The 25922-nt window shown below is 36.8% G+C and overlaps 1 protein-coding gene across 2 annotated transcripts in view; it reads right to left on the bottom strand.

The window, feature by feature from the left end:
* Positions 1–25922, bottom strand: part of RAB3GAP2 (RAB3 GTPase activating non-catalytic protein subunit 2) — a 120843-nt gene that overhangs the window by 12509 nt on the left and 82412 nt on the right. For both annotated transcript variants that reach the window (XM_030812856.1, XM_030812854.1), the window contains exons 18-28: positions 24229–24319; positions 22609–22736; positions 21295–21508; positions 20825–20922; positions 11197–11302; positions 10458–10618; positions 9462–9690; positions 6093–6266; positions 5884–5990; positions 3324–3390; positions 836–906 (exon numbers count right to left, since the gene is read on the bottom strand). In XM_030812856.1, coding sequence (XP_030668716.1) covers positions 836–906; positions 3324–3390; positions 5884–5990; positions 6093–6266; positions 9462–9690; positions 10458–10618; positions 11197–11302; positions 20825–20922; positions 21295–21508; positions 22609–22736; positions 24229–24319 — 1446 coding nt within the window. The remainder of the gene's footprint in view (positions 1–835; positions 907–3323; positions 3391–5883; positions 5991–6092; positions 6267–9461; positions 9691–10457; positions 10619–11196; positions 11303–20824; positions 20923–21294; positions 21509–22608; positions 22737–24228; positions 24320–25922) is intronic.

Below are 25922 nucleotides of genomic sequence, written 5' to 3'. Positions count from 1 at the left end.
TTTACAGTGGTAATTCTCTTAGCATCCACTCGTCTGACGCTACCCTAATCTACATTGTTGAGTGGCCTCTAAAACATACTAACTAGTGCCCCTGGCCACTCAGCTGGAGACTAGGCTGCATGCTAGCAGCTTCTGCTCCCACCAGTTGAGTTCTATGCTTACATGTTATGCTTGTTTCCAAAGCTACTCATGCTGGTTGTAGATGTCACTGTAATTATGTAATTTAATTCAATAACTGATGAAATATGAATGAGAAAAAAGGGGGAGTTACTTACATGAATGCTATGTTGAATGCTTGGCAAAGATTTATGGAGGAGAATAACTCCTAGGTCTTTTGGATTAGATACAGAGGGAGCAACTACAAAAATTATAGAAATCTAAAGGTTTTAGACTCAGATTACATAACAACTTTAAAAAAATAAGATCTAGCCATGATAGGCAATATATTATGGGTGAGGTTTATGCAAGAAAACCAAAGGAGAATGCAATCAACTCCATTCAGAGAAAATATCTTGGCCTTGTATCAAAGATTGGTAAGTATAATTTGTACATTTTAATTTAAAATAGAATGCAAATACTTGCTGGAATCAACTACCAGTCCTAACCTGTTTAGTTAAGAGGCTTTTATAATATATCAGTCTCTTTATGAGGATTTAGAGCTTTTCTTCATGTCATTAAAATGCCAGTACTGGGCACTACATTTAACTGAGTATGAGTAAAATCTAATTATCAAATTAAAAAGTAGTCTAACAAAGCCTAATGTGAACAATCTTTCTAATATTAGTCAATTAAGAGAACCAAATAAATAAGAAGTCAATACATGAAACTACCTTACCTTATCCATTAAGTATGTAGCAGCAGAAAATCTTTTAACTAAGAACGTATTCCACATCATTAGTGCAATGCCTAGATAGCAAGTAAAAGTAGTAAATAGAATGCTTATGTATTCTCACTTTTATTACGCATAACAAATTACTGTCTTTCTTAAGCTTATTAAACTATATGGACTATTTTGATTTTACTTTTTATATCTTATGTAATATTTATAAAGTTCATGAAATCTTTAATTTCATTTTAAATCTGATTTAATAAAAATCAGAACTGGGCTGTATAAGAGTATGTCTAAATTGCCAGTAAGCATGAAGAAGAGTCACATCATTAGTTATGAGAGCAATATAATGTCACAGTGAGACAGCATTACATAACCACCAAAAAGGCTAAGAACAATTTTTAAATTATAATACCAAGTATTAGTGAGGATATGGAACAAATGGAACACTCATGCATTACTGGTGGTATAATAATTTGGTAAAACCACAGGGAAAACTGCTGGGTGGTAGCTACTGAAGCTAAACATGTGTCTGCTCTATCACCCGACAATTCTGCTGGGTATATACACTAGAGAAATGAATACAGAAGATATGTATGAGATTGTTGGGAACAGTTTTATTCTCAACAGCCAAACACTAGAAACAATCCCAATGTCTGCCAATTGATTTTTTTCACATATAACTACAAACTAAAGTATGTAGTTATATAAAAAAGTATTGAAAACAAAATATATAAAAAACAAACAAACCAGTCTGGACAACATGGCCAGAACCCATCCCTATGAAAAAATGTTTAAAAAATTAGGCATGGTGGCACATGGCTACAGTCCCACTCGGAGGCTGAGGTGATAGGACAGCTTGAGCTCAGGAGTTCAAGATTATTGTGAGCTATGTGTGCCACTACACTCCAACTGGGGTAACAAAGCAAGACCCTGTCACTGCTCACTGAGCTGTGGCATTAAAATTAAATTTCTGAAACAGTTGTCAATTAGGCAATGTAAACATGGCATTTCACATGCTGTTATCACTACCCTTGTAGCTGAGTCTGTCTATGAGTAAGGCCCCTCACAGGCTTTGAGAAGCCAGGAACCCTACTCGATGGGTAAAGGTACAAATAGGTAAAGGCCTGACTTGAAGAAATACTAGTCTGAAGTCAGTTAGTAGCTTAATTTTTTTTTTTTTTTTTTTGAGACGGAATCTCGCTCTCTCTCCCAGGCTAGAGTGCAGTGGTGCAATCTCTGCTCACTGCAAGCTCCGCCTCCTGGGTTCAGGCCATTCTCCTGCCTCAGCCTCCCAAGTGGCTGGGACTACAGGCACCCGCCACCACGCCCGGCTAATTTTTTATATTTTTAGTAGAGACAGGGTTTCACCGCGTTAGCCAGGATGGTCTCGATCTCCTGACCTCGTGATCTGCCTGCCTCGGCCTCCCAAAGTGCTGGGATTACAGGCATGAGCCACCGCACCCAGCAGTAACTTAATTTTATTAGTAAAGATAGAATAATCTAAACATGATATTTTCTAAGTCAGTCAAGGTAAATATATATATATATATATATATTTTGGATGAAGGTAAGATCTAAGAGATGAGTAAGTAGTTTTCAGGTTCTCTTCAAGTAAAATGGGACATTTTACAATTGCTGAAACTGGATTTCATGTCACCTGCAATCACGTGATACAGGTGAAAAATATATAGCTTCTCTAGAATTTATCACGGAGACATAAGGTGATATCTCCTCTTACCCAGCCTAACACCAAGTCTCATCATTTACTAAGGTTACTAACTAGCTTAGTGCTGATATCCTCAATTCCTATAATGAAACCCATCTATCTATTAAATGGAATCTGTTTACAAGTTCAATATTTTTTCAAGGAGACATCAGTAGTTGCCAAGGTCTGGCAGCTAATGGAGAATATTCACATCCATTATAAGAAGCACAAGATAGTTGCTACAGTCTAATCTTATTAGGCTTTTGGCTACCAAGATTTTTTATTAAGAATTACAGTCCTGAGAAATCCATCCCTCTTTCCTTCACTATCTGTGAAGGGTGTAATGAAGGCAGCTGTTCTGCATCTAGCATTGAGTCCCTCTTTCCTTGGAAAGCTAGATGCAGAACAGCTGCCTTAATTACACTCAGGGATAGTAGTCAGCTTGGGGAACAGAAGTGGTGATTACTATCAGTTGTTTTGCCCCTTTATAAATAACACTTTTCCAAGTAGTTAAAATGGCCAGTACTTTTTTTTTTTTTTTTTTTTAGAGACAGGGTCTCACTTTGTCACCCAGGCTGGATGCAGTGGTGTGGTCATAGCTCACTGCAGCCTTGAACTACTGGGCTCAAGAGACCCTTGCACCTCAGCCAATACACAGTAATATGTTAGATTGCAGGATAATCAAATAAAAATTTAATAGGTTGTAAATCTTCAAATTCACATCCTGTTAAATCAAGAAGCCTCTTTTAGATCAACCAGTGATGTTTCTAACATCTGTTTACTTACCATTTTGAACATGTGCATTAAATATGTGCTTCAAGTGTTCTATTGACCTAACAAAAAAACGTGCTTCCTTACATACAGGGAGAAAAAAAAAAAGAAAGAAAAACAGGTATCATTTAATAGGTTTTACCAGTATCAGTGGAGACTTCTTACATAGATTTCTGCATAAAACCACCTAAGAATGTTGCAATAACATGAAATTATTGGGTAAGAAATAACTTTTGATAAACTGTCCCTCTTCAACTCACATTACCTATACAATAATTAATTCCTAGAAGCTCCTCAGTCATATGGGCTAACATATGGATTCAAATTTGCTGGGTTTGAACATCATAGCAATAGTCTCTCCAATAAATACTTGAATTTCATACAGATTTAAAAACAATAAGCTTACTTTTGTAGACACAATTCATTCATTCATCATTCAACAAATATTTATGGAGTATCTAGTATGCACCAAGCCCTATTTGAAGCACGATGGATTCCATAATGAACAAAACAGACTCCAAGTCTTGCCTTCACTGAGTTTAAATTCTAGTGAGGGATCTATATAATAAACATGATAAGTTAATATATTATATTTAGTATGTTAATAGTAAGTGCCAAAGAGAAAAACATTAAAGCAGGAAGGAAATATGAAATATTATTAGATGGGATGTTTGAAATTCAACTCTTTCTAATCAAAGAAGTTTACGTATTAAAACTCAAATACAGTATGCAACACTGATGAAATAATTCAGATCTCTGCTAAATAATTTTGTAGCCTGTACATCATCATCAAACATATCATCATTGCCAATACACACTGTGGTGAAATTTCTCTGAAGGTAATTTTATTGTTTTGAGCCTTATAAAATTGTGTGTGTCAAATGGTGGAGCTGAGACTGGCTGGATGGGGCAAGATGAATATTTAACAGGAAAAACAAACAAGTAAAACAACAACTTCTTTTAAATGTAAGCAATACTAATGATCCTGATAACACTAGTCAAAATGTTAGGCACTATGCATTCATTTTCTCAAAATATGCAATAACCTTTTGAGATAACTACTATTACAGCCCTCATTTTAGGAGAACATTGAAACAAAGAGTTCAGAAACCGTGTGCTATGATGATTACAAGCTCTATGCAGCAACCATGGGGCTTGACGTCAGCTTTGTCTATGTCCCCTCTGCAAGCTGCCTTTGGTTTATAAACAAATACTATGAAGCAGAATTTTCTTCTTAAATGCCACTTTTTTAGACTTGAATTTGAAATTAATTCAGATTTTAGAAATTATTATTTTCTCATTCTAGACATAACATTCCTTTTTAATAAAATGGAAAAGTAACACATTTAAGTAGAGAGCCTAAATATGATCGCCATTCAGGCTGTAGTCAACTCAAGAGGGTGATTTGAAGGGCATTAAGAGGATCCTCTGTCCTAAAATCATTTTTTGGTCAAGGTTTAACTGATCAAAGACTATTCCTTTATTTAAATCACTTACTTTCATAATGTCTTCCTTTAATATATAAGTGATTACAGTTTTTTGGAGGAAAGAAGAGCATCGTTTCCATTAATATATTAGCATGAATTAGTTCATCTGTGAGAGTTCTCTACAATAGTGCAACCTCATATAAGGATGATAAAGGTAAGAATTTTGATTCGAGAGGAATAATTTACCAGGGAACTGACTAAGGAGGTCTAAGTGAAGGACTGATTGGCAAAGAGGAATATTTACAATACGTTTTTATATCTTATTTGATCATGGCACCTTCATTTTAAAACGGAGGGGGAAGGAGGTAGAAAATAACAGGCCAGAGATTCAGTGGCTCTCTTGAGCCAGAAGCTTGTCAGCAATTCAGCTGGGATCCAAATCACTGCCTTCTGCCTCCAGGCTTGGGGCCTTCCCCATATGCTGCTTCTAGACTGCGAATGCCCTGGTAGAAACAGTGGCTACCAAAAGCAATAGAAAATGACGCCTGAGCAGAGAGCTGAGAGGGCAGCAAGGCTAACCTTGGACTACAGTCAACCCTGGGCACAATCTGCCTCTTTGTTCTTCTGAGGCAAACAGAAGTAACAGACAAATACATATTTGAACAATCAGACACTAGGTTGATCTCAGGACCTTCACTCTTGACTTTATCATGATGACTATAATATTAAGAATATTGTGTTCGGTTGGGGCCATTTCATCCAGAAATTCAGAAGGAAATAAACAATATACTTGTCACAACCTAACTAGGGAGTAGGGCAAAGCACACTGGTTTTAGATAAAGAGAACCCTATGCTTAAATCCTGACACTTACTTAGCTGTGTGTCTGCAGGGAAGAAAATTAACTTCTCTGAGCCCTAGTATTTTCTTCTTTAGAGTGGGGATAATGACAGTATCTACACTTCACAGGTTTACTGGGAGGATTATAAGAGGAAATATGTGAAAAAGGTCTACCCTAGTTAGTACAGAGGCATTACAGTGGGGGAAAAAGCCAGTGTTTATAATAAGCTATTTAATTAGACAGTCCCCACATATTAATAGCATGAACACAGAAGCAGAAATAACACGAAAGAGGTAACGAGAATCTTACCTCTGGATCTTTATTCCACTGAACAACGTACTCCCAGCAGCAATGTGCATGCAACACATCGAGCTCAAGGCTACAAGGAAACTGCTCATAGGCTAAATGCAGTAAGTCTGAAAGTCAGAAGAAAGCAGTGATGTTATTTTTTTCCTTAATGAACACTTGGCCACATCTTTCCAATTTGGATTTCATATTTCTCATTATTTGTGTATCACCTGGTATGGCTCCTAAGTCCATCTCCATCTCTGATACCTCAAGGAAACTTCTGTTAACACCTTCTTTGGGTTCATCTGGGTTTTCTGCATCTCTTTCTTCATTAGCCAGTTTTAATACTTCAGGGCTGAGGTCTTGTTTAAATATCCACTTGGCTACACTGTCTGCAATGCCACCTATAGTTTGGAGACAAGAAAGAAAATAAAAATTCACAACACACAGGGCAGTGTTTGCCAATGGGAGCCAATTTCCTTACGAGGAGATCTAAGTGCCACATTCATTTCTCAGCCTGAAGGTGACCCGAAAAAGCCATGAGATTTACAGCAGTGTTCCTACTTACCACCCAACTTGTGAGGGCAACAAGTGGGATATTTACGATGTCAGGGCATCCTTATACTCTCAGAAAATATTAGATAAATATAAAGGCACATGCGTATGTCTGTATACCATATGCTTTCTAAGTTCAAAAATTTAAAAGACACTTTACCAGAGACAAAAAAAAAAATTATACTTAAAACACTTTTACTTAAATTATAAGTGAAAATAGATTGGTTAGTATGACACTTGTCTAGGCTCCTAAGGCCAATATAATATTACTTTTTTTTTTTTTTTTTTGAGACGGAGTCATGCTTTCTTGCCTAGGCTGGAGTGTAGTGCTGCGATCTCGGCTCACTGCAACCTCCGCCGCCCAGGTTCAAGTGATTCTCCTGCCTCAGCCTCCCGAGCAACTGAGATTACAGGTGCCCACCACACCCAGGTAATTGTTTTGTATTTTTAGTAGAGTTGGGGTTTCGCCATGTTGGCGAGGCTGGTCTCGAACTCCTGACCTCAGGTGATCCACCTGCCTCGGCCCCCCAAAGTGCTAGGATTACAGGCGTGAGCCACTGCACCCAGTAAATATTACTTTTTTTTTGAGACAGAGTTTCGCTCTTGTTGTCCAGGCTGGGGTGCAATGGTGCAATCTTGGCTCACTGCACCCTCTGCCTCCCAGGTACAAGGGATTATCCTGTCTCAGGCTCTCAAGCAGCTTGGATTACATGCATGTGCCACCATGCCTGGCTAAATTTTTGTATTTAGTAGAGACATGGTGTCACCATGTTAGTCAGGCTGGTCGCAAACTCTTGACATCAGGTGATCCACCTGCCTCAGCGTCCCAAAGTGCTGAGATTACAGGCATGTGCCACCATGCCCAGCCCTATTACTTTTAATAATCAACTAATTTGCCTATATGAAATATTTATGGGCCTAATTTAGCCCTAGCTAATCAACAGCATTATACTATATCATGTCTCAGTCATCAATACAGTACAAAAAATTGTAAACGCATGCTGAAAAACGTTCCAGATATTTAATGAGTCCTGTTTATTATCGAAAACAAATTATACTCCATTGTTTACCAAAACTTTCTCAGTCTTTCCTTATCTTTTGATTCAAATAAAAACCTTTCCACAAAAAGAATGCTTCACAGTAAATTCACAATTATCAGTGAAAATAAATGGGAGCAGTGTGCTGGGTGATCTAATTTCTTATGTTTAGCTTCTAAATCATTGGAAAATTCTCATTCCAGAATTAAGCCCCTGATTCCATTGCTTAGGTTAATATTCAAATGGCATCCTTACCCCTTCACTCGGTGGCAACATGAAGTGTGGTGAGTTTACAATAAAAAAAAAGGTCACAAGTTTTATAAAGAATGAGAAAAGAAGTAAACTAAAAATCTATAAATATGTGGGTATTTATAAACCTCACATACAGTCCCTCCACTATCAAATGCCTAAAAGAGCTGCTGATAAAAAGTGTGAGCCCCCAAAGACAACTAAAAATGTAAGATGTTTATGTTCCTGCAAGATATAAGCACAGGAACCCAAATGACTCCAGGACAGTAACAAGTGATGCTTCACAACAGAGGAATAACATTCTGTGGATATTAGGAGGAAGAAGAGAAAATTTGCAGTTAGTGAATCGTGAAAGGTTTCCTGGAGGAGAAGCATTTGAGCTGGACCTTGAAAGATGAGTAAGATTTTGATATCCATGAGTGAGAGAGGCAGGGAAAGGAAGAGGATAGGTCCAGATCTAAGACGGGAAGCACATGGATGCTTCATTTTAACTAAAATCTAGGAAGCAAATGAGAAAGAAATAGAAAAATCAGTTGGATTCAAAGTCAAAAGTTACTGGAGAGCAAGCTTAAGAGTTTATGCAATTCTTGAACTTACTAGTCTCATGATCCCCTTAAAATTACTGGCAACCCCACAGAACTTTGGTTTATGAGTTATAGCTGTCAATCTTTATGGTACTAAAAATTAAAACTGATTAATTAAAAAATATTTTATTAGCCCATTTTGAAATGAAAATAATAAACTGATTACATGCTAATATTTTATGAAAATAATTACATTTGACCCAGCAATCCCATTACTGGGTATATACCCAAAGGATTATAAATCATTCTTCTATAAAGACACATGCACACATATGTTTACTGCAGCACTATTCATAATAGCAAAGACTTGGAACCAACCCAAATGCCCATTAATGATAGACTGGATAAATAAAATGTGGCACATATACACAATGGAATACTATGCAGCCATAAAAAAGGATGAGTTCATGTCCTTTGCAGAGACATGGATGAAGCTAGAAACCATCATTCTCAGTGAACTAACACAGGAACAGAAAACCAAACACCACATGTTCTCACTCATAAGTGGGAGTTGAACAATGAGAACACACAGACACAGGGAGGGGAACATCACATACCAGGGCCTGTGGGAGATTGCAGGGCTACAGAAGGGGTAGCATTAGGAGAAATACCTAATGTAGATGACGGGTTGATGGGTGCAGCAAACCACCATGGCACGTGTATACCTATGTAACAAACCTGCACGTTCTGCACATGTATCCCAGAACTTAAAGTATAATAATAAAAAAACTAATTACATTTCCCAATGCAAGAAAAAAAAAAGGATATTTGGTGAGAAACATGGCACTACTTTACATATTTGCAAATCTCTGTAATGCCTGGTTTATATCTGGATTCTCCAATCAGCTTTGACATTCAATCTATTGTGCTCTGTGTTTTGGTCGAAGTGTAAGAGGAAAATCTGGCCTCATACAGACATGTAGGTGAAAAAAGGAGGTTGAGAATCACTGCCAATTTTCTTAGGCAGAGGGAAGCACCTAGCAGTCCCTGGGCATGGAACTGACCAAATAAGACTTTAGAGAAAATTAATTTAGAGGAAGTATATAGAAGGTTATTGTTATTTTTTTAAATCTGAGTGTATTTTTCTTTCTCTATTCTTTCCATCATTTCTATTAAAAGAAACCCTCGTAACATAAAAAAATGGATGCAAATGCTCAAATGAACTTTAGCTTACCTTTTCCTCCTTCTAATAACTTTTTAACAGAAAGCCTTGGAAGTGGCTCAGCCTGCAGTGATGACACATTGGAAGTCTGAGTGTTCCCTTTGCTGTGAAGCAGAGTCTGAAGTATGAGACAATCCTCCAGCTGTTTCAGAAGGAGTTTCCAGTACTCAGTGTCAAGAGAAAGTGCCTCCCAGGAATCAGTGAGGGCCTCTGAATCAGCACCCAAAACTGTTTGGGAAAACTAACAAAAAATGCACTGGTGATTCTCCGCCAAAGATTCTGAATCAATATTAACTTGAATAAACTTTTAACTTGAAAGCTGATGGATACTGAGGATACATCACAAAGCAACACATAAATGCTATTTCACAAATATTACTACTTGGCTGGATGAAACATGAGGGTCAGGAGTAGATTGGAGACTCATGGGCAAGGATGGTGAGTTCAGATATTTATAAGGAGTCCTGCACTAATGGCCCTGACTCAACCAGTATACACTTCAAAGTTTTCTGGGCCATCTTTGGCAAGGGCCAAGTTTTGTCTATCAGTACCATCAAAATACTTACATCTCTTCAGAATGCACTGTTCAACCTAAAAAACAATCTGAAATTTCAGCTCTCTCCATCATAATGAACATTTCAAGCAGGCAATATTAAATTTAGCCTATAAACAACAGTGACTGACAATGTTAAGTGAATCTCCACAGACCTATTTAAGTGTCTCATCCAAATTAACGTTAACACCCCCTGGAAAAAATTATTTGATCCACCATGAGCTGTAAAGGAAATGTGAGTCCTCAAGAGATGAGAAAAAACACAGTAGGATACTGCCATGCGGCAACTGCTAAATTCAAATATCCATGGCATCATTCTGAATAAACAAATTAAGGGGAGCACCTCTCATCCCTCTCCCTGCTCCAAAAAACCACCCAAAAAACCCCAGAAAAGGAAAGCATCCCCTTAGCCTACTGGATGTATACAGATCAAAGCCACACCTTTACCCACTTACTTTTTTCTCTGTCATGTTGTTTGATATCTGTGCAGCAACAGAATGCCCAACATGTGCAGACAACAGAGCGGCTCCATTGTTCTCAGACTGAATACAGGCTGTGCGCATCTGCTGCCACCATGGGGACACAGACTGAGAATCCCAGGTCTCATCGATGGCCACTATAGGGATAGGAGAAAACTGAAAAATAAACTCTTACCCTGTCAATTTTTTGGACTAACCATTTATGTTAAGCATAATGTTGAAACTAAGTTCCCTACTGATGTGTTTTTATATTTCTCAATGAAGTGGAAGTCTAACAATCTATTTTATTCAGAACATTCCTATTCCATTTATTTATGCTCTTTTAGTCATCTTTGTTCTGAAACAATACAAATCCTTATTTGGAATATTTCATTATTACTGAAAACTGTTGAATATTTTAACAGATTAATATTCTGATAATTATACAAAAAATAACAAGGAAAACATTACCTTCCCCGAAGACCATTCCATTTGCCTAAGATGTATTGTTCAAATCATGTTATTTTTTTATGATGATACAAAATATAAAATTTCATAAATTAAAGCATAAGTCAAATGCATTAAAAGTATTCTATTAATACATAAAAGAATCTCTATGGTGAAATGTTTTGGACACTATAGACTCCTTTTGTTAAGGGATCCTATCCACTCTCCCGTCTTTTTGTTACATTTCAAACACGAAGCTTTGTTGACGAGAGCAACAAACGTTGTTTACCTTTCATCTTGCTCAGGAGGGACAGCATGGCATGAAGACAGCAGATTGACTGTGGTTTATCCAAAATATCCTTTTCTTTTGAAAGCCAAACACTCAGGAGCAGAGACTGAAATCAAATTTAAATCTTTTTCAGTCTAAAAAAAAATTTAGCATAGATAAAATCTTACGCTTTCCTAGACAGCAGATGCATGCATATGGATGATGCAGCTTCTTGAGGTGAAAAAATTAGTGGTTGCTTGCTGTATCATGTATCATCTGAGAGGGAGAATGAGGTACCTTGTCTACCTAGGAGATTCTCTATAACCTGTTGTATATTTAAACTTCACTGTTTCCAAACCTTCTTTGGGTTAAGCATTGCCTTCCAATCCAAATCTCTATTAAGGAGCATATTACCAGATAGGACTTACTGCTACATGAGCATAGATTTGCTGTTGATGAACGAGGTGTGACTTGGCTGTAGGTTTTGACTGGAGAGAGAGGTAGGATCTGGAGCTGTGGATCTTAGCCTTGTCTTGGCTGTACAAAGGTATTGCAGATGTGGCAGTGAGGAGCAAGTACATAAAAGTATCAAACTCCAATTTTTAAATCACTAATAAGTTATGAAAAAACAGACTTTAAACGAAAAAACTTAAGTCAACATAAGTGACTTTTAAAATGGCCGTAAACCAGCATATCTACTTGAAGCTGAAATATTTTTAAGATTTTTAAAATTGGTTCACAGATAATTCTGGGATAATGAAGTTTAATGAAATGGTGTTACATCTGTAAGCACTGGTATCTCTGAAAGGCCTTGATTAATTATAATACAATACTTTTATGTGAAAAATAGCTCTAAATTAAGACTGACTGTTAGTTTAAATGAATTATTTCAAATAGTTTTCAAAAATTAAGGAGGGTAAAGAGTTGAAGGAGAAGAAGCTCATGAAAGAAGTGAATTTATGAGGATGACTTAGGGCCAGGAGCTGTGATAAGTACGTAACATGCACATCACCTCATTTTATCCTAATAACTTCTGTGGCAGGGATGATGATACAGATTTCAGAAATGATGAAATAAGCTCATACGGAAAAGCTAACGTGTCCAGCACTACAGTTAATGAGTTAGAACTAAAATTGACATGCCTGTAATCCCAGCACTTTGGGAGGCCGAGGTGGGCGGATCACAGGGTCAGGAGATTGAGACCATCCTGGCTAACATGGTGAAACCCCATCTCTACTAAAAATACAAAAAATTAGCCGGGCGTGGTGGCGGGTGCCTATAGTCCCAGCTACTTGGGAGGCTGAGGCAGGAGAATCGCTTGAACCCAGGAGGCAGAGGTTGCAGTGAGCTGAGATCATACCACTGAACTCCGGCCTGGGCTACAGAGCGAGACTCTGTCTCAAAAAAAAAAAAAAGAGAAACGAAAAGAACTAAAATTGGATCCATGTTTATCAGATCTCAGGTAAATTAAAAAAAAAAAAGAACTAAAATTTGAAAATAAACCTGCCTGATTCTATTAATAACATGCATATTTTCTTTTCTCCCCCTTTAAAAATGTTCACATGTGTATGAGGATATATACATGTACATATAAATGTATATATGCAAATTTTTACATTTATGAAACCACACATATATACACACACACACATACACGCACACTCTTTAATGCCTTCTATTTTTTTTCCTTTTTTGGTCTATTGCCCTTCCAAGGGCCTCCTCATACCAGCTCCTTTTTTACCTCATCCCATATAGACACCCTTTAAACAACTTTTTGTGGGTACATAGTAGGTAGGTGTATATTTGTATGGGGTACATGATATGTTTTGATACAGGTATGCAACATGAAATAAGCACATCATGAAGAATGGAGTGTCCATCCCCTCAAGCCTTTACCCATTGAGTTGCAAATAATCCAATTATATTCTTTAAGCTATTTTAAGATGTACAGTTATTATTGACTATAGTCACCCTGTTGTGCTATCAAATAGAAGGTCTTATTCTTTTTGTACCCATTAGAAACCTTTTTTAAAAAACAAATACATCTTCCATGCTCATAAATAATGACAATGTTAACAACAATAAATGCTAATGGCTACATAAAGGTTACTATGTTCCAAGCCATTAACAGCTTTATATGTATAGATACATATATAGTATTTTTGAGGGAGGATAAGGGGGAGTCACTGTCACAACAATGGGATCATAATTACACCATGTTCCTTCCACTTGCAACCCAATATCCTGTTTAACCAACAAAATTCAGAATGACCTTAGTTTATTTATCAGGGGAATTTCCTCTCTTCTAGACTTCCCCTTAACCTCCATAACCTGACGCTTTTCACCACTAGGTAGGCTGAAAAAATTGGTTGCCTATACAGTTAACAAAGACATTCTATACTCAATCAAAAATAACTCTGTCTCGCTGTTTTATGTGCATGTATACTGGGAAGCAAATCAAAAAGAAATGTTGGGGGAAGGCAGAATTTATTTTATATTTTAGGCTCACTGTTAAATTGCCACTAGATTCACTTTGATAAATTTTACATACAAAATGTCTGACCTGGGCCTGTTATTAAAGTGCATCAGATTTCTTTTCTATTTTTTTTTTTTTGAGACAGAGTCTCACTCTGTTACTTAGGTTGGAGTGCAGTGGGGCGATCTTGGCTCACGACAACCTCCGCCTCCCAGGTTCAAAGTGCCTCAGCCTCTTGAGTAGCTTGGACTACAGGCGCGAGCCACCATGCCCGGCTAATTTTTGTATTTTTAGGTAGAGACGGGTTTCACTATGTTGGCCAGGCTGGTCTCGAACTCCTGACCTCGTGATTCGCCTGCCTCGGCCTCCCAAAGTGCTGGGACTACAGGCGTGAGCCACTGCGCCCGGCCAGTATACCAGACTTCTAAACATACCTATAGATTTAATGTCTCTTAAAGCTTGGTTCATTTCTCCATCAACAACAAAGTTTCAAAATGCTCATCAAAATTGGCAGCCAGAAGGTTATTTTATATTAAGGCAGCCAAAAAAATTAAATGCCATGACTTGGACCTCTCTTCACACTATGAATTCTACTTTTCTCTCCAACCAACCTCTCCTCTACCCACCATCAGTTGTAATAAAATTCTGAAACAAACAAAAAACCTGCTCTGCTTAACTTTCCTTCTTATTTCTCCCTAGGTTACCTCCTTCTATTTCTCACCCTCCAGGTAATCTCTGTTTATAACCTAGGGTGTGTTTTTCCTGTTTTCTATAAACATTAAAAATTCCAAACAGTCAAGCTTTTGTTTGTATATAGGAGATCAGTATAAAATAGAGGATGCCAAAGAAACTGTCAGAACATAATGATATAATTTTATAATCACTTATAAGCAATATAAAGATATTTTAAACTGCAGGAAACATTAAGATGAAAGAAGAAAAATACAGAAGTGAATACAGAGATAAATTAAGTTACCACATAGAAACACATATATGGACACATATAACAGGAGAAGACAGTCTAGTGTATAAAGGTAACTACCTCCATAACTAGTAAATACAAAATAAGATATTCTAACAGTCACAACAAAGAATGCCACATTACATTATTCATATGATATTTATATTATGAATTCACATATTAAAATATTAACCATTATTTCACATATAAATATGTTGTATATTGACATATAACCAGATGATGTCTAAATAATAGATTTTGAGTAACAGAAACCTTGAGGTCACCAAGATGGCGGAATAGAAAGTAACCTACTTATATTCTCTCACAATAAGGTGGTTGATCTGTCCCCCTGAAGTGACTTCCAGATTGAAGCCCAGAAACAGCCCAGTCCCCACAAGGGGCTTGGCTACTTCCCTGTTTGCCCATGCTCCTGCCACCAAAACCATTTGCCACGGGGTCCAGAAGGAACTGTACACACTAATGTTTTGGCAGAAAGGCTAGTGTGCCTGCTAGCACTGGTCTCAGCAGTGGGCTGGAAAGTAGCTTTGTGGTGCTGCCCTCACCTTCCTTAGCTGAGGTCCCAGCTCAGAGTTGCTTGCATAAAGACCCAGAGGCAGACTCACCCATATTTCTCAGCCCAGGACTCAGAGCCTCCCTGACAGGCTCACCAACTTCTATCTCACAGCAGATCCCCCTCAGGGCCCCCTCACTGCAGCTGGAGAACTATCCTATCTGCGCAGGAACTTGCTGAAGACACATGCCTCTCTGAGCCAACATGAGACACACCAGCCTCCATTCCCACAGCTGATCCCAAGAGGGCCCAGTCTCAGCTCAAGCCCCTCCTGTTGCAGTTGAGGAATTACCTCACTTGTGCAGGAACCTGCTGGGCGACACATAACCATCTGAGCCAACAAAACAGGCCCACCAGCCTCCTTTTCACACAGATCCTAAAGAGGTCCAGTCTCACTTCTACCCCCTCTAACTGCAGCTGGGGACCCATCCACCTGTGCAGAGACCTGCTGGGATGCATACCTGTCTGGGCCACCAGGACAGTCTTCTGGACCCAGGTCCCTGGCCAGCATTCCCAAATAGCCTCAGTACCCTTCTTGGGTCTTCCCCCAGTCCATGAAGGATGGAAAGCCACATAAACCTCAGCGCTCTTGAGAGACCTGCAGCAAGCCTGGGCTTAGAGTGATGTCAAGTGTTGCAGTGGTCACAAGCTCAGGGAACATAAAAGTCTGTCAGCTTAGAATCCCTGGAAGGCCCTCTGAGGAAGGTCAAGTACAAACAAAGCCAGACTGTGAAGACTAAAATACATACCTAATATATCAATGCACAATACCATTGTACTTCCACAAGCATCAAGAACATTCAGGGAAACACGACCTCACCAAATGGACAATGTAAGGCACCAGAGACAGAACCTAAAGTGAGGGAGATGTGTGATCTCTCAGACAAAGAATTCAAAATGGAAGCTCAACAAACTTAAATAAAACCCACACAATCTATTCAAAAATTTATCAGAGAAATTTTTAAAAGATTGAAATACTAATGAAAAAAATCAAATAGAAACCTTTGAGCTGAAAAATAAATAAAATTAAAAACGCAATATAGAGCATCAATAGCAGAATTGATCAAACAGAAGAAAGAATCAGTGAATTCGTTGGCAGACTATTTGAAAATACATAGTCAGAGGAGAAGAAAGAAATGAAATGAATGAAAAGGAATGAACAAGGTCTATAGGATCTATAAAACAACATCAAAAGAGCAAATATTGGGGTTACTGGAGGTAAAGAGAGAACTGAGAAAGACAAAGGAGTAGAACATTTACTCAAATAAGTAATAACAGAAAACTTTCCAAACCAGAATATACAGGTACAGGAAGGTCAAGGGTCACCAATCCAAGTTAACTCAAACAAGAATACTCCAATTTACAAAGTCATAAGGGTCAAAGACAAAGAGAGAATTTAGAAAACAGCAGGAGAATAGAAACAAATAACATATAAGATAGATCCAATATGCTTGGTAGCAGATTTCTCAGCAGAAACCTTACAGGCCAAGAGGGAGTGGGGCAATATGTTCTGAGTGTTAAAGGAAAAAAACTGCCACCTAAAAATACTGTATGTGGCAAAGTTATTCCTTAGAAATGAAAAAGGGAAATAAAAGATTTCCCGAGACAAACAAAAGCTGAGGGAATTTACTGCTATCAGACCTATCCTATAAGAAATGTGTGATTTCTTAGACACTAAAGGGAGTTCTCCAAACTGAAAGAAAATGATGCCAATGTGATTGTCGTACTAATACTGTAATCACGGTGTTTAAACCACGTGTATCTTTAGTAAGAAGACTAAAAGAAAAAACTATCAAAAAAATGACAATTTGTTAAGAGATAATAACATAAAATGATGACATCAAAAATGCTAAAATGGGGGGAGAAGAGAGTTAACGCGTATAGGTTTTCTTTTTATGGTTTGTTGGTTTTGCTGTTTTGAGATCAAAGTTAAGTTGGTATCAGTTTTAAATACTTGTTGTAACTAGATTTTTTTTGTAAGCCTCATGGTAATCACAGTGCAAAGCCTACAATAGATACATTAAAATCAAAAGCAGCGAATTGAAACATACAAGAGAAAATCACTTAACTATAAAAAAAAAAAGAGAGGAGTTACACAGCAACTAATAAACAAGTAACAAAATGGCAGTAGTAGGACCTTGCCAATCAATAATAACACTGAATGTAAATGGGCTAAATTCTCCAATTAAAAGACACAGAGTGAGCTGGGCACAGTGATATGCACCTATAGTCCTGGCTGACCGGAAGGCTGAGATGAGAGAATAGCTTAGGCCCAGGAATAATAATAATAAAAAAAAGACACAGAGTGACTCAACAACATACAAGTGTATACTGCATACAAGAAACTCACTTCACCTATAAAGGCTAATATAGACTGAAAGTGAAGGAATGGAAAAAAGATATTCCATAAAAATTAAAACCAAAAAATAGCAGGAGAAGCTGTACATATATCAGATAGAATAGACTTTAAGTTGAAAACTATAAAAAGAGACAAAGGGGAGGCTGAGGCAGGAGAATAACTTGAACCTGGGAGGTAGAGGTTACAGTGAGCCAAGATCATGACACTGCACTCCCGCCTGGGTGACAGTGAGACTCTGTCTCAAAAAAAAAAAAAAAAAAAAAGAGACAAAGATGGTAATTATACAATGATAAAAGAGTCAATTCAGCAAGAGGATCTAACAGTAGTAAGTATATGTGCACCCAACAATGGAGCACTCAAATATATAAAGCAAATATTAATAGATCTAAAGGGAGAGACAGACTTCAATACAGTAATAACAGAGGTCTTCAACCTCACTTTCAGGAACGGACAAATCTTCCAGGTAGAACATCAACAAAGAAAGATCAGAGTTAAACTACATACTAGACCATATGGACCTAATAGACATTTATAGAACATTTCACTTGCTGCTGCAGAATACACATTCTTTTCATCAGCACATAAAACATTCTCCAGGACAGACCATATGTTAGCCACAAAACAATTCTCAACAAATTTTAAAAAGTCAAAATCATATGAAGTATTTATCTGACAACAGAATAAAAGTAGAAATCAGTAACAAGAGGAACTTTGGAAACTGCCCAAATACAGATATTAAACAACATGCTACTGAACAACCAATGAGGCAAGGAAGCAACTAAAAATAAAATTTAAAAATTTCTTGAAAAAATAAAAATGGAAATACAACATACTAGAACAATGGGATGCAGCAAAAGGAGTGCTAAGAGGGAAGTCGGCCAGGCGCGGTGGCTCACACCTGTAATCCCAGCACTTTGGGAGGCCGAGACAGGCAGATCACAAGGTCAAGAGATCGAGACCATCCTGGCCAACATTGTGAAACCCTGTCTCTACTAAAAATACAAAAATTAGCTGGGTGTGGTGGCGCACGCCTGTAGTCCCAGCTACTCAGGAGGCTGAGGCAGGAGAATCGCTTGAACCCAAGAGGCGGAAGTTGCAGTGAGCCGAGATCGCACCACTGTACTCCAGCCTGGTGACAGAGTGAGACTCCATCTCAAAAAAAAAGAAAAGAGGGAAGTCTATAGTAATATACACCTCAATAAAAAGACTCCAAATAAACAATCTAACAATGCACCCCAAGAAACTAGAAAAGAAAGAACCAACCTAAAAATTAGTAAAAGAAGTAATAAAGATCAAGCAGAAATAAATGAAATTGAGACTAAAAAAAATTACAAAAGATCAACAAAAAAAGTTGTTTTTATTAAAAAAGATAAACAAAATCAACAAACCTTTAGTTAGACTAAGAAACAAAGAGAAAAGACTCAAATAAATAAAATCAGAGACAAAAAAGAAAACATTACAATTGATACCATAGAAATACAAAGGATCATTAGAGACTATTATGAACAGCTTTATGCCAACAGCCTTAGAGAAACAGAAAACCTCAACAAACCAGTAATGAGTAACGAGATGGAAGCAGTCATAAAAAGTCTCCCATCACAGAAAAGCCCAGATCTGATGAATTTCCTGCTGAATTTTTCAAACATTCAAAGAAGAACTAATATCAATTATACTCAAACTATTTCACAACATTGGAGAGGAGGGAATACTTCCGAACTCATTCTATGAGGCCAGCATTACCCAGATACCAAAACCAGACACATACATAATAAAAACAATACATTAAACCATCAACAAGCTCACAGAGGTAGGATGCCCAAATCCTGGCCAAAATGTAACATGTAAATGGGGGTGTGTGAAAGAGTATGCAGTTGGCCTTCTGTATCCATGCATTCCACATCTGTGGATTTCATCAACTGTGAGTCAAAAATATTCAGAAAAAAAAGATGGACGGTTCCATCTATACTGAACATGTACAGACTTTTTTCTTGTCATTATTCCCTCAATGGTAGAGTTTTAACAATTTACACAGCATTTACATTGCAGAAGGTATTGTAAGTAACCTAGATATAATTTAAGGTATACGGGAGATGTGCATAGGTTACATGCAAATACTACACCATTTTAACTTTTTTGTTTTTTTAGAGACAGGGTCTCACTCTGTCACCTAGGCTGGAGTGCAGAGGTGCAATCAGCACATCCTTGACCTCCCTGATTCAAGGGATCCTTATGCCTCAGCCTCTTGAGTAGCTGGGAATACAGGGACATGCCACCATGCCTGGCTAATTTTTTATTACACCATTTTTTATCAGGACCTTCTGTATCCATGGTTTTGGTAATGGAGGGGGAGGTTCCTGGAACCAATCTTCCATGGGTGCTGAGGGACAACTGTGTATGCATGCATGTGTAGGGGATAGGTAATAACAAAGAATAACAAGGAAAATGGGGTAACTTTCCTTGTATTTTTCAGAAAGGGCAAAAATTTAGTGTTGTATTTTCTCCTTGGATGATTCTTTTGTTTTATACTTATTATATTAGAGATTACATTATAATATATATTCAAAGTTTGAAAATGTTTGGTAATAATTCCACATTGCTTTATGGGAAGTTTATTTTGTTTTTAAGATCTTTTTCATTGTAACATGACAGTTTTTTGCTGATGATCCAATTCTATTGTAAATGCATGCATATAGGTGCATGCACACAGATTCTAAACTTATTTTAGGCCAACTATACAGTATGCTTGTTAAAATTTACAGAAAATTGGCCAGGCACGGTGGTTCTTGTCTGTAATCCAAAAGCTTTGAGTGGTCAAGTGGGGAGGATTGCTTCAGGCCAGGAGTTTGAGACAGCCTGGGCAACATAGCAAGACCCCCATCTCTACAAAAGTAAAAAAAAAAAAAATTTGCCCAGCATAATGGCATGTGCCTATAGTCTCAGCTACTCGGGAGGCTGAGATGGGAGGATAGCTTGAGCCCAGGAGGTTGGGGCCGCAGTGAGCTATGATCACACCACTGTACTCCACTGTCCAGACTGGGTGACAGAGCAAGACTCAATCTCTCTCTCAAAGTAAAAGAAAAAGAAAAAAAAATTTACAGGGTATAAGAAAAATAAAATAATATTACTCTATTAAATATGGTGATTAAAAATTTCTTTGATCATTTTTAGAAAGTTTTCATGGACATTCTATGATATCCTAAAGACAATAAAAAAAAAGAAGACTGACACTTCTGGGTGACATTCACAAGGAAGAACAGCATCCAGCAACCAAAAAAACCTTACCAACAACAGCTGAGGGCTAAGTCCAGCCGACTCTAAAGTGTGACACATATCCTCAGTGGAGCTTTCTCCATGCAAACACTTCCAAAAAAAGAAACTACCTGGTAGAACAAAAACAAAGCACATTAATCAATGACTACTTACCATTTGGACCAACAATCTTATTGAATCACAATCTGGAATTACAGAGAAACAAAACATTATGAAGGAAGAGAAATTAATGGTTCATTTTGCTGAATTTATTAAAACAGAAAGCAAATCATGATCTAATATTATCTCTTTAGTATACTTATTAATACAACCTGTTGACCAGAGTATCTTTTGTTGGCCAAAAAATACAGTACATTAAATCCTTTCATTATTTAAATTTCAAAACAAACGGAATCTCTGAGATGCTGTATGTTCCTACCATGTTTTCTTCTAAAAGAAAAGGGATACAAAGACCACAAAGACCAGTGTATTATTTTACCTACCTAAAGCCACATATTCCTCTTCACTTATCTTCTTTACGTTGAGCACATCCTTTTCATATTCTAAATATTCCAAGAATGTTTTTACAGGCAATACACCATCTTTATCATCAGAAAATCGAACATTTGTCCTGGTGTTCTCTTGCTTGTATTTCTCTAGTAATGCCTGGAGCTTAAGCAGTTCTTTTTCATCAAGTCTTAGTAACACAGCCAAGTCCTTTAAAATAGAAAACAAAAACAAAACAACATTCCATATCTATCAACCACATTATCTGAACTGAAATTCAAGGCTGTAAGCAAAAATTGACTTTTTAATTAATATAATAGCTATTATGTATTCTGCTTAAAACTTTACTTACAAATCACATTTCATGAGTAAGAGGTTATTTAAATAAAGTAAACTATAATTTTGAAACACTACATGTTTGGTACTAAACCAAACATGGTACTAGAGGGTAGGTACTAAAAGAAATGGTACTAAAAGTACCATTTTAGCATATTTCTTGAGGGTACTTTATTATCTTCTAGAATGTTAGCATTTTTTTTTTTTTGGGACAGGGTCTCACTTTGTTACCCAGGCTAGAGTGCCTTGGCATGATCATGGTTCACTGTAGCCTTGACTTGTTGGGCTCAAGCAATCCTCCTGCCTCAGCCACCTGAGTAGCCAGGACCACAAGTGTACACCACCACATCCAGCTAATTAAAAAATTTTTTTTTGTAGAGACAGGGTCCCACTACATTGCCCAGGTTGGTCTCGAACTCCTGGGTTCAAGTGATCCTCGCCCCTCAGCTTCCCGAAGTGTTGAGATTACAGGTGCGAGCCACTATGCCTTGGCAAATGCTAGAATTTTAATAAACATGTATTACTGTATAATCAGAAAACAATTGAAAGGAGTGTCAAATGCAACTCTTACTATTCTGAGGAAACTAAATATTGAATTTAAATGCTTAATTATGAAGCAGTGTAAACACTATAAAATAAAAACATAGAAAAACAATTCTCATTGTATCTACATATAAGTCTTGTATGTGGTTCTCAGGGATACAACTTGCTAGGCTTTCAAACTATTTTTATATACTATGTACAAAAACATATCGTGGCTGGGCATAGTGGCTTATGGCTATAATCTCAGCACTTGCATAAATAATATAAATATAGCAGCAAGGCACGGAGAGCTAGCAGGGGGCTTGGTAAAGAAAATATACCTTTAAAGCTTTAAAAAAATTCTTAATTTTCGACTTCTGTATGATTGATTTTAAAAAGTAAAACAAATCAGAGAGATTATTTTATATAATACAAAATGTAGGATTACTCACATTATCAGAGAATGGTGTGTCTAAATGAAAATCAAGGGAATTTAATTGGCTGACAGACTCATAGAGTTGCAGCAATTTTAGTTTATTGGCACAAAACTGTAGCAATCCTTCGTCAACAGACTCAAGTTCTAAAAGGCAGAAGGAAAAGTATATATAAGAGTTATATTTAACAGACTCATAAACAGGCTTTTCTTTCATTAAATCTCTCAATATTACATAATTCCCTGATGCTCTGATGTATTAAATATTGAGATGCTTAAGCTATACCAGATTTTGAAAGCAAAAATAACTTTTCTGTCATGACAAAATGTCTAACTTTTTAAATAAAATAAGATGCTCTAAAAGTAGGGGGATAAAAAAGAAAGTGGAAATATCTTCATCTAATACTTAAAATTTAAAGAAATTATCTGGAAATACCTTTGAAAATATTTTCCCTGACTACATAATTCATATACTGTATGAATATTTATATCTAATATAAAACAAATATTTATTCTTTAAAAAGGGAGACACTGATAATCCCCTCAAAATCTTATTTGAAATACAGTATCGTGGAATATCATTCAAGTTCTTATAGCCATAACAAAACTGACCATACAAAATAATTAAAGTTTTTAGGAATCTTATGTTTATGTAGAACTTGAAACTGATGATTTTATGGAACTCCAACAATGGTGTTTGGTTTACTACCAGGCCAGTGAAAGATAACTTTTCATTTAATAAAGTTTGGGATTTTGCTAATGCCTTGAGGGGTGGGAGGGCTTTGTAAGTACACTATGCTTTTTAAAAAAGGTATTTATTTCTGAGAAGTGGTGTATGCTAAAGGAGTTCACTATTTGCCAATGTCAGTTTTATGTATCTGTCAAAAAAAAAGGTTGAAAAAGAGTCTCAAAATTAGCAAGTTTGAAGCCCTGAAAGAACAAATTATAATTTGTTTATTAAGCCACTTTAAGCTGGCTTACACGTAGTTAAAACACAAAGCTGGTTTTACATAATTAATATGACAAACAAAAGTCACAACTAGATGACACCAGTTTACTGCACACTACAATTTAACTAATGTTAGGAATTCAGAATAAAGTGAATTTTTACTAGTTCAGTTGGATGGAATATGGTGTTACAATCCCACAGTTTCAAGTGTAATCCTTTTTCAAACAAATACGTTTTGACGGACTGATGGATTTTAAAGAACAATGTGATAGTACAGACAAATTTTGAACATGAAAAAATGACCAGAAAATTCAGAAATGATAATCTGATTGTTGACTGTGATTCTGGAAGTCCTTACTCTGTTCACGAGGGAAACTGATAGGAAACTGATACACTGATAGAACATTAATACAAAGCTATACCAGAATAACCACTTATCATTCTATCCTGACATCTTTCCTCACAATTAAAAACAACTTCCTGATAACAGTCAACACATTCAAAGACAGCTTAGATGAAGATCAACTACATGTATTAAATAGGGAATAAATAAGATTCTTAATTTCTTATATCTATATTACTTCCACATTAAAGTAACATGATGGTATCACAAAGTCAATAGCTTTCTATAATCAGAGTTACAAAACTTGAGTTAAGAACATAACCTCTAATCAGTATAAACCCTATTACCTTGATTTTTTAAAGTGTCCATTAAAGTCTGAGTGATGTTTCTAAGGCAAGAAAATGGCAAACGTTCACTTGCCAAAATGCTTTCCAAAGCCTAGAAGAAAGATATTGAACAGTTCTAGTAATTATAAGGCAATGATTTTGTTTTTTAAATCTTATATTTATGCCCAAACTTTCACTACCCCAAATTTCAAAGGGAAGCTCTATATTTAAGATGTTTTAGTGTGCATATCTTAAATCTCAAGTTGCATTGTTAAGTAATATACAACCAACTTCATGTCATGCCAAATATGACATAAATGACAAAAATCCAGGCTGAGAATAAAACAACTAGAAGGCAACTGCTACTTAACAGAATAGCCAAATCAAAAGAGAAACAAAGATAAAGCTATTTACCAATAAGAAGAGTTTGAATATGCCTATACTATATCTAGGCATAAATGAAAAGCAGAGGTTATTGTCATGTCAATAACAAAAGCTGCCAAAAACTTAGTTATAGCTTAATTATTGCATTTGTGCATGGCAGGCAGAATCTATAGGCCCTGCTAGATAGATACAGTACCCACCTTCCCTACCTCCCTCCCCGCCCCCATAGATATTTAAGATTCTTCATAACCAGTCCCAATATATCTCTTCATGCCTAAAGTAGCAACTATCAGAGACATCAATGAGTTAGACACGGCAGTCAGAGGTCATATTTATCCTTTCATATTAGCACATTAAATTGGGTTTTAATTAATGAGATTAAATAGTTTAAAAAGTAGGCTGAGAATGTGGGATAAGACAAATATCCGATCATAACACAATAACCTCTGTGTGTTTGTGGAGGAGAAATGGGCTTAGAGGTTGGCTCAAGATGTTGGTCAGGCATATAATGAAGCAACTACCGGGAAGCAATAAAGAAAGTGACTGTGAGAGGCCAGAATCCAGGACAAGCATAACCTGCTCCAGTTCTGCCTATGATTACACAGGCTAGCAGCTAGCTTGCTTTCTTCCCCATTATTCAGTCTCCCAAAGCCTAAACTGGTTTCTTCCCTACCTTTAGTCGGTCCTATAAGACATATAACTTTTGTTATTGGGTTTTCTAGCATTTTTTATAAAATTCACAGCTTCATACATGATTCAGAAGTATCATTGAAAAACAGAAAATCAAGAAGACATTTTGCATTACACTGGTTTCCCAACTTTGTTGTTCTATGATTTAAGATAAGAAGAAAGATGGCATCAAAATGAGAAGAACTGTGTGGGTTACGACCCTTTCTACTACAGATTTCTCAAACTGCCCCTCTAGATGCCCACTTTGTCATCATCATGTCATCTCTAATAATGGAGACTTGACTTTACCCTGAGGAAAATGAAAGCAAATTAGCATTGTCAGTAGAATGGAAGACACAATTAAAAGTCACAAAGGCTTTTCTGTTCTACAATAACACAATAAAAAGTGTTTTAAAAATGGACTGCAACAGAAATCACTATTCACTAAATTCTCCCACGTATCACTATTCATTAAATTCTCCCATGTATGTAGCTATAAAATAATAAGAAATATACATATTGGTCTATGGCCCTAGTACCTGACACAGAGTTCCTATAATTTCTTGAACAATGGGGGTGCTAGGAGTTTCTTTTGTTCTAGTGTTTGGTCTCTGCCCTAGTTCATCAGTCAGAGCTCTTAATCCCTTTGTAGACAGAGATGC

This window comes from Nomascus leucogenys, chromosome 5, assembly GCF_006542625.1.
Source record: "Nomascus leucogenys isolate Asia chromosome 5, Asia_NLE_v1, whole genome shotgun sequence".
Lineage (NCBI taxonomy): Eukaryota > Metazoa > Chordata > Mammalia > Primates > Hylobatidae > Nomascus > Nomascus leucogenys.
Note: the sequence above shows the minus strand (reverse complement) of the source record. Positions and strands in the feature narration are given on the sequence as shown.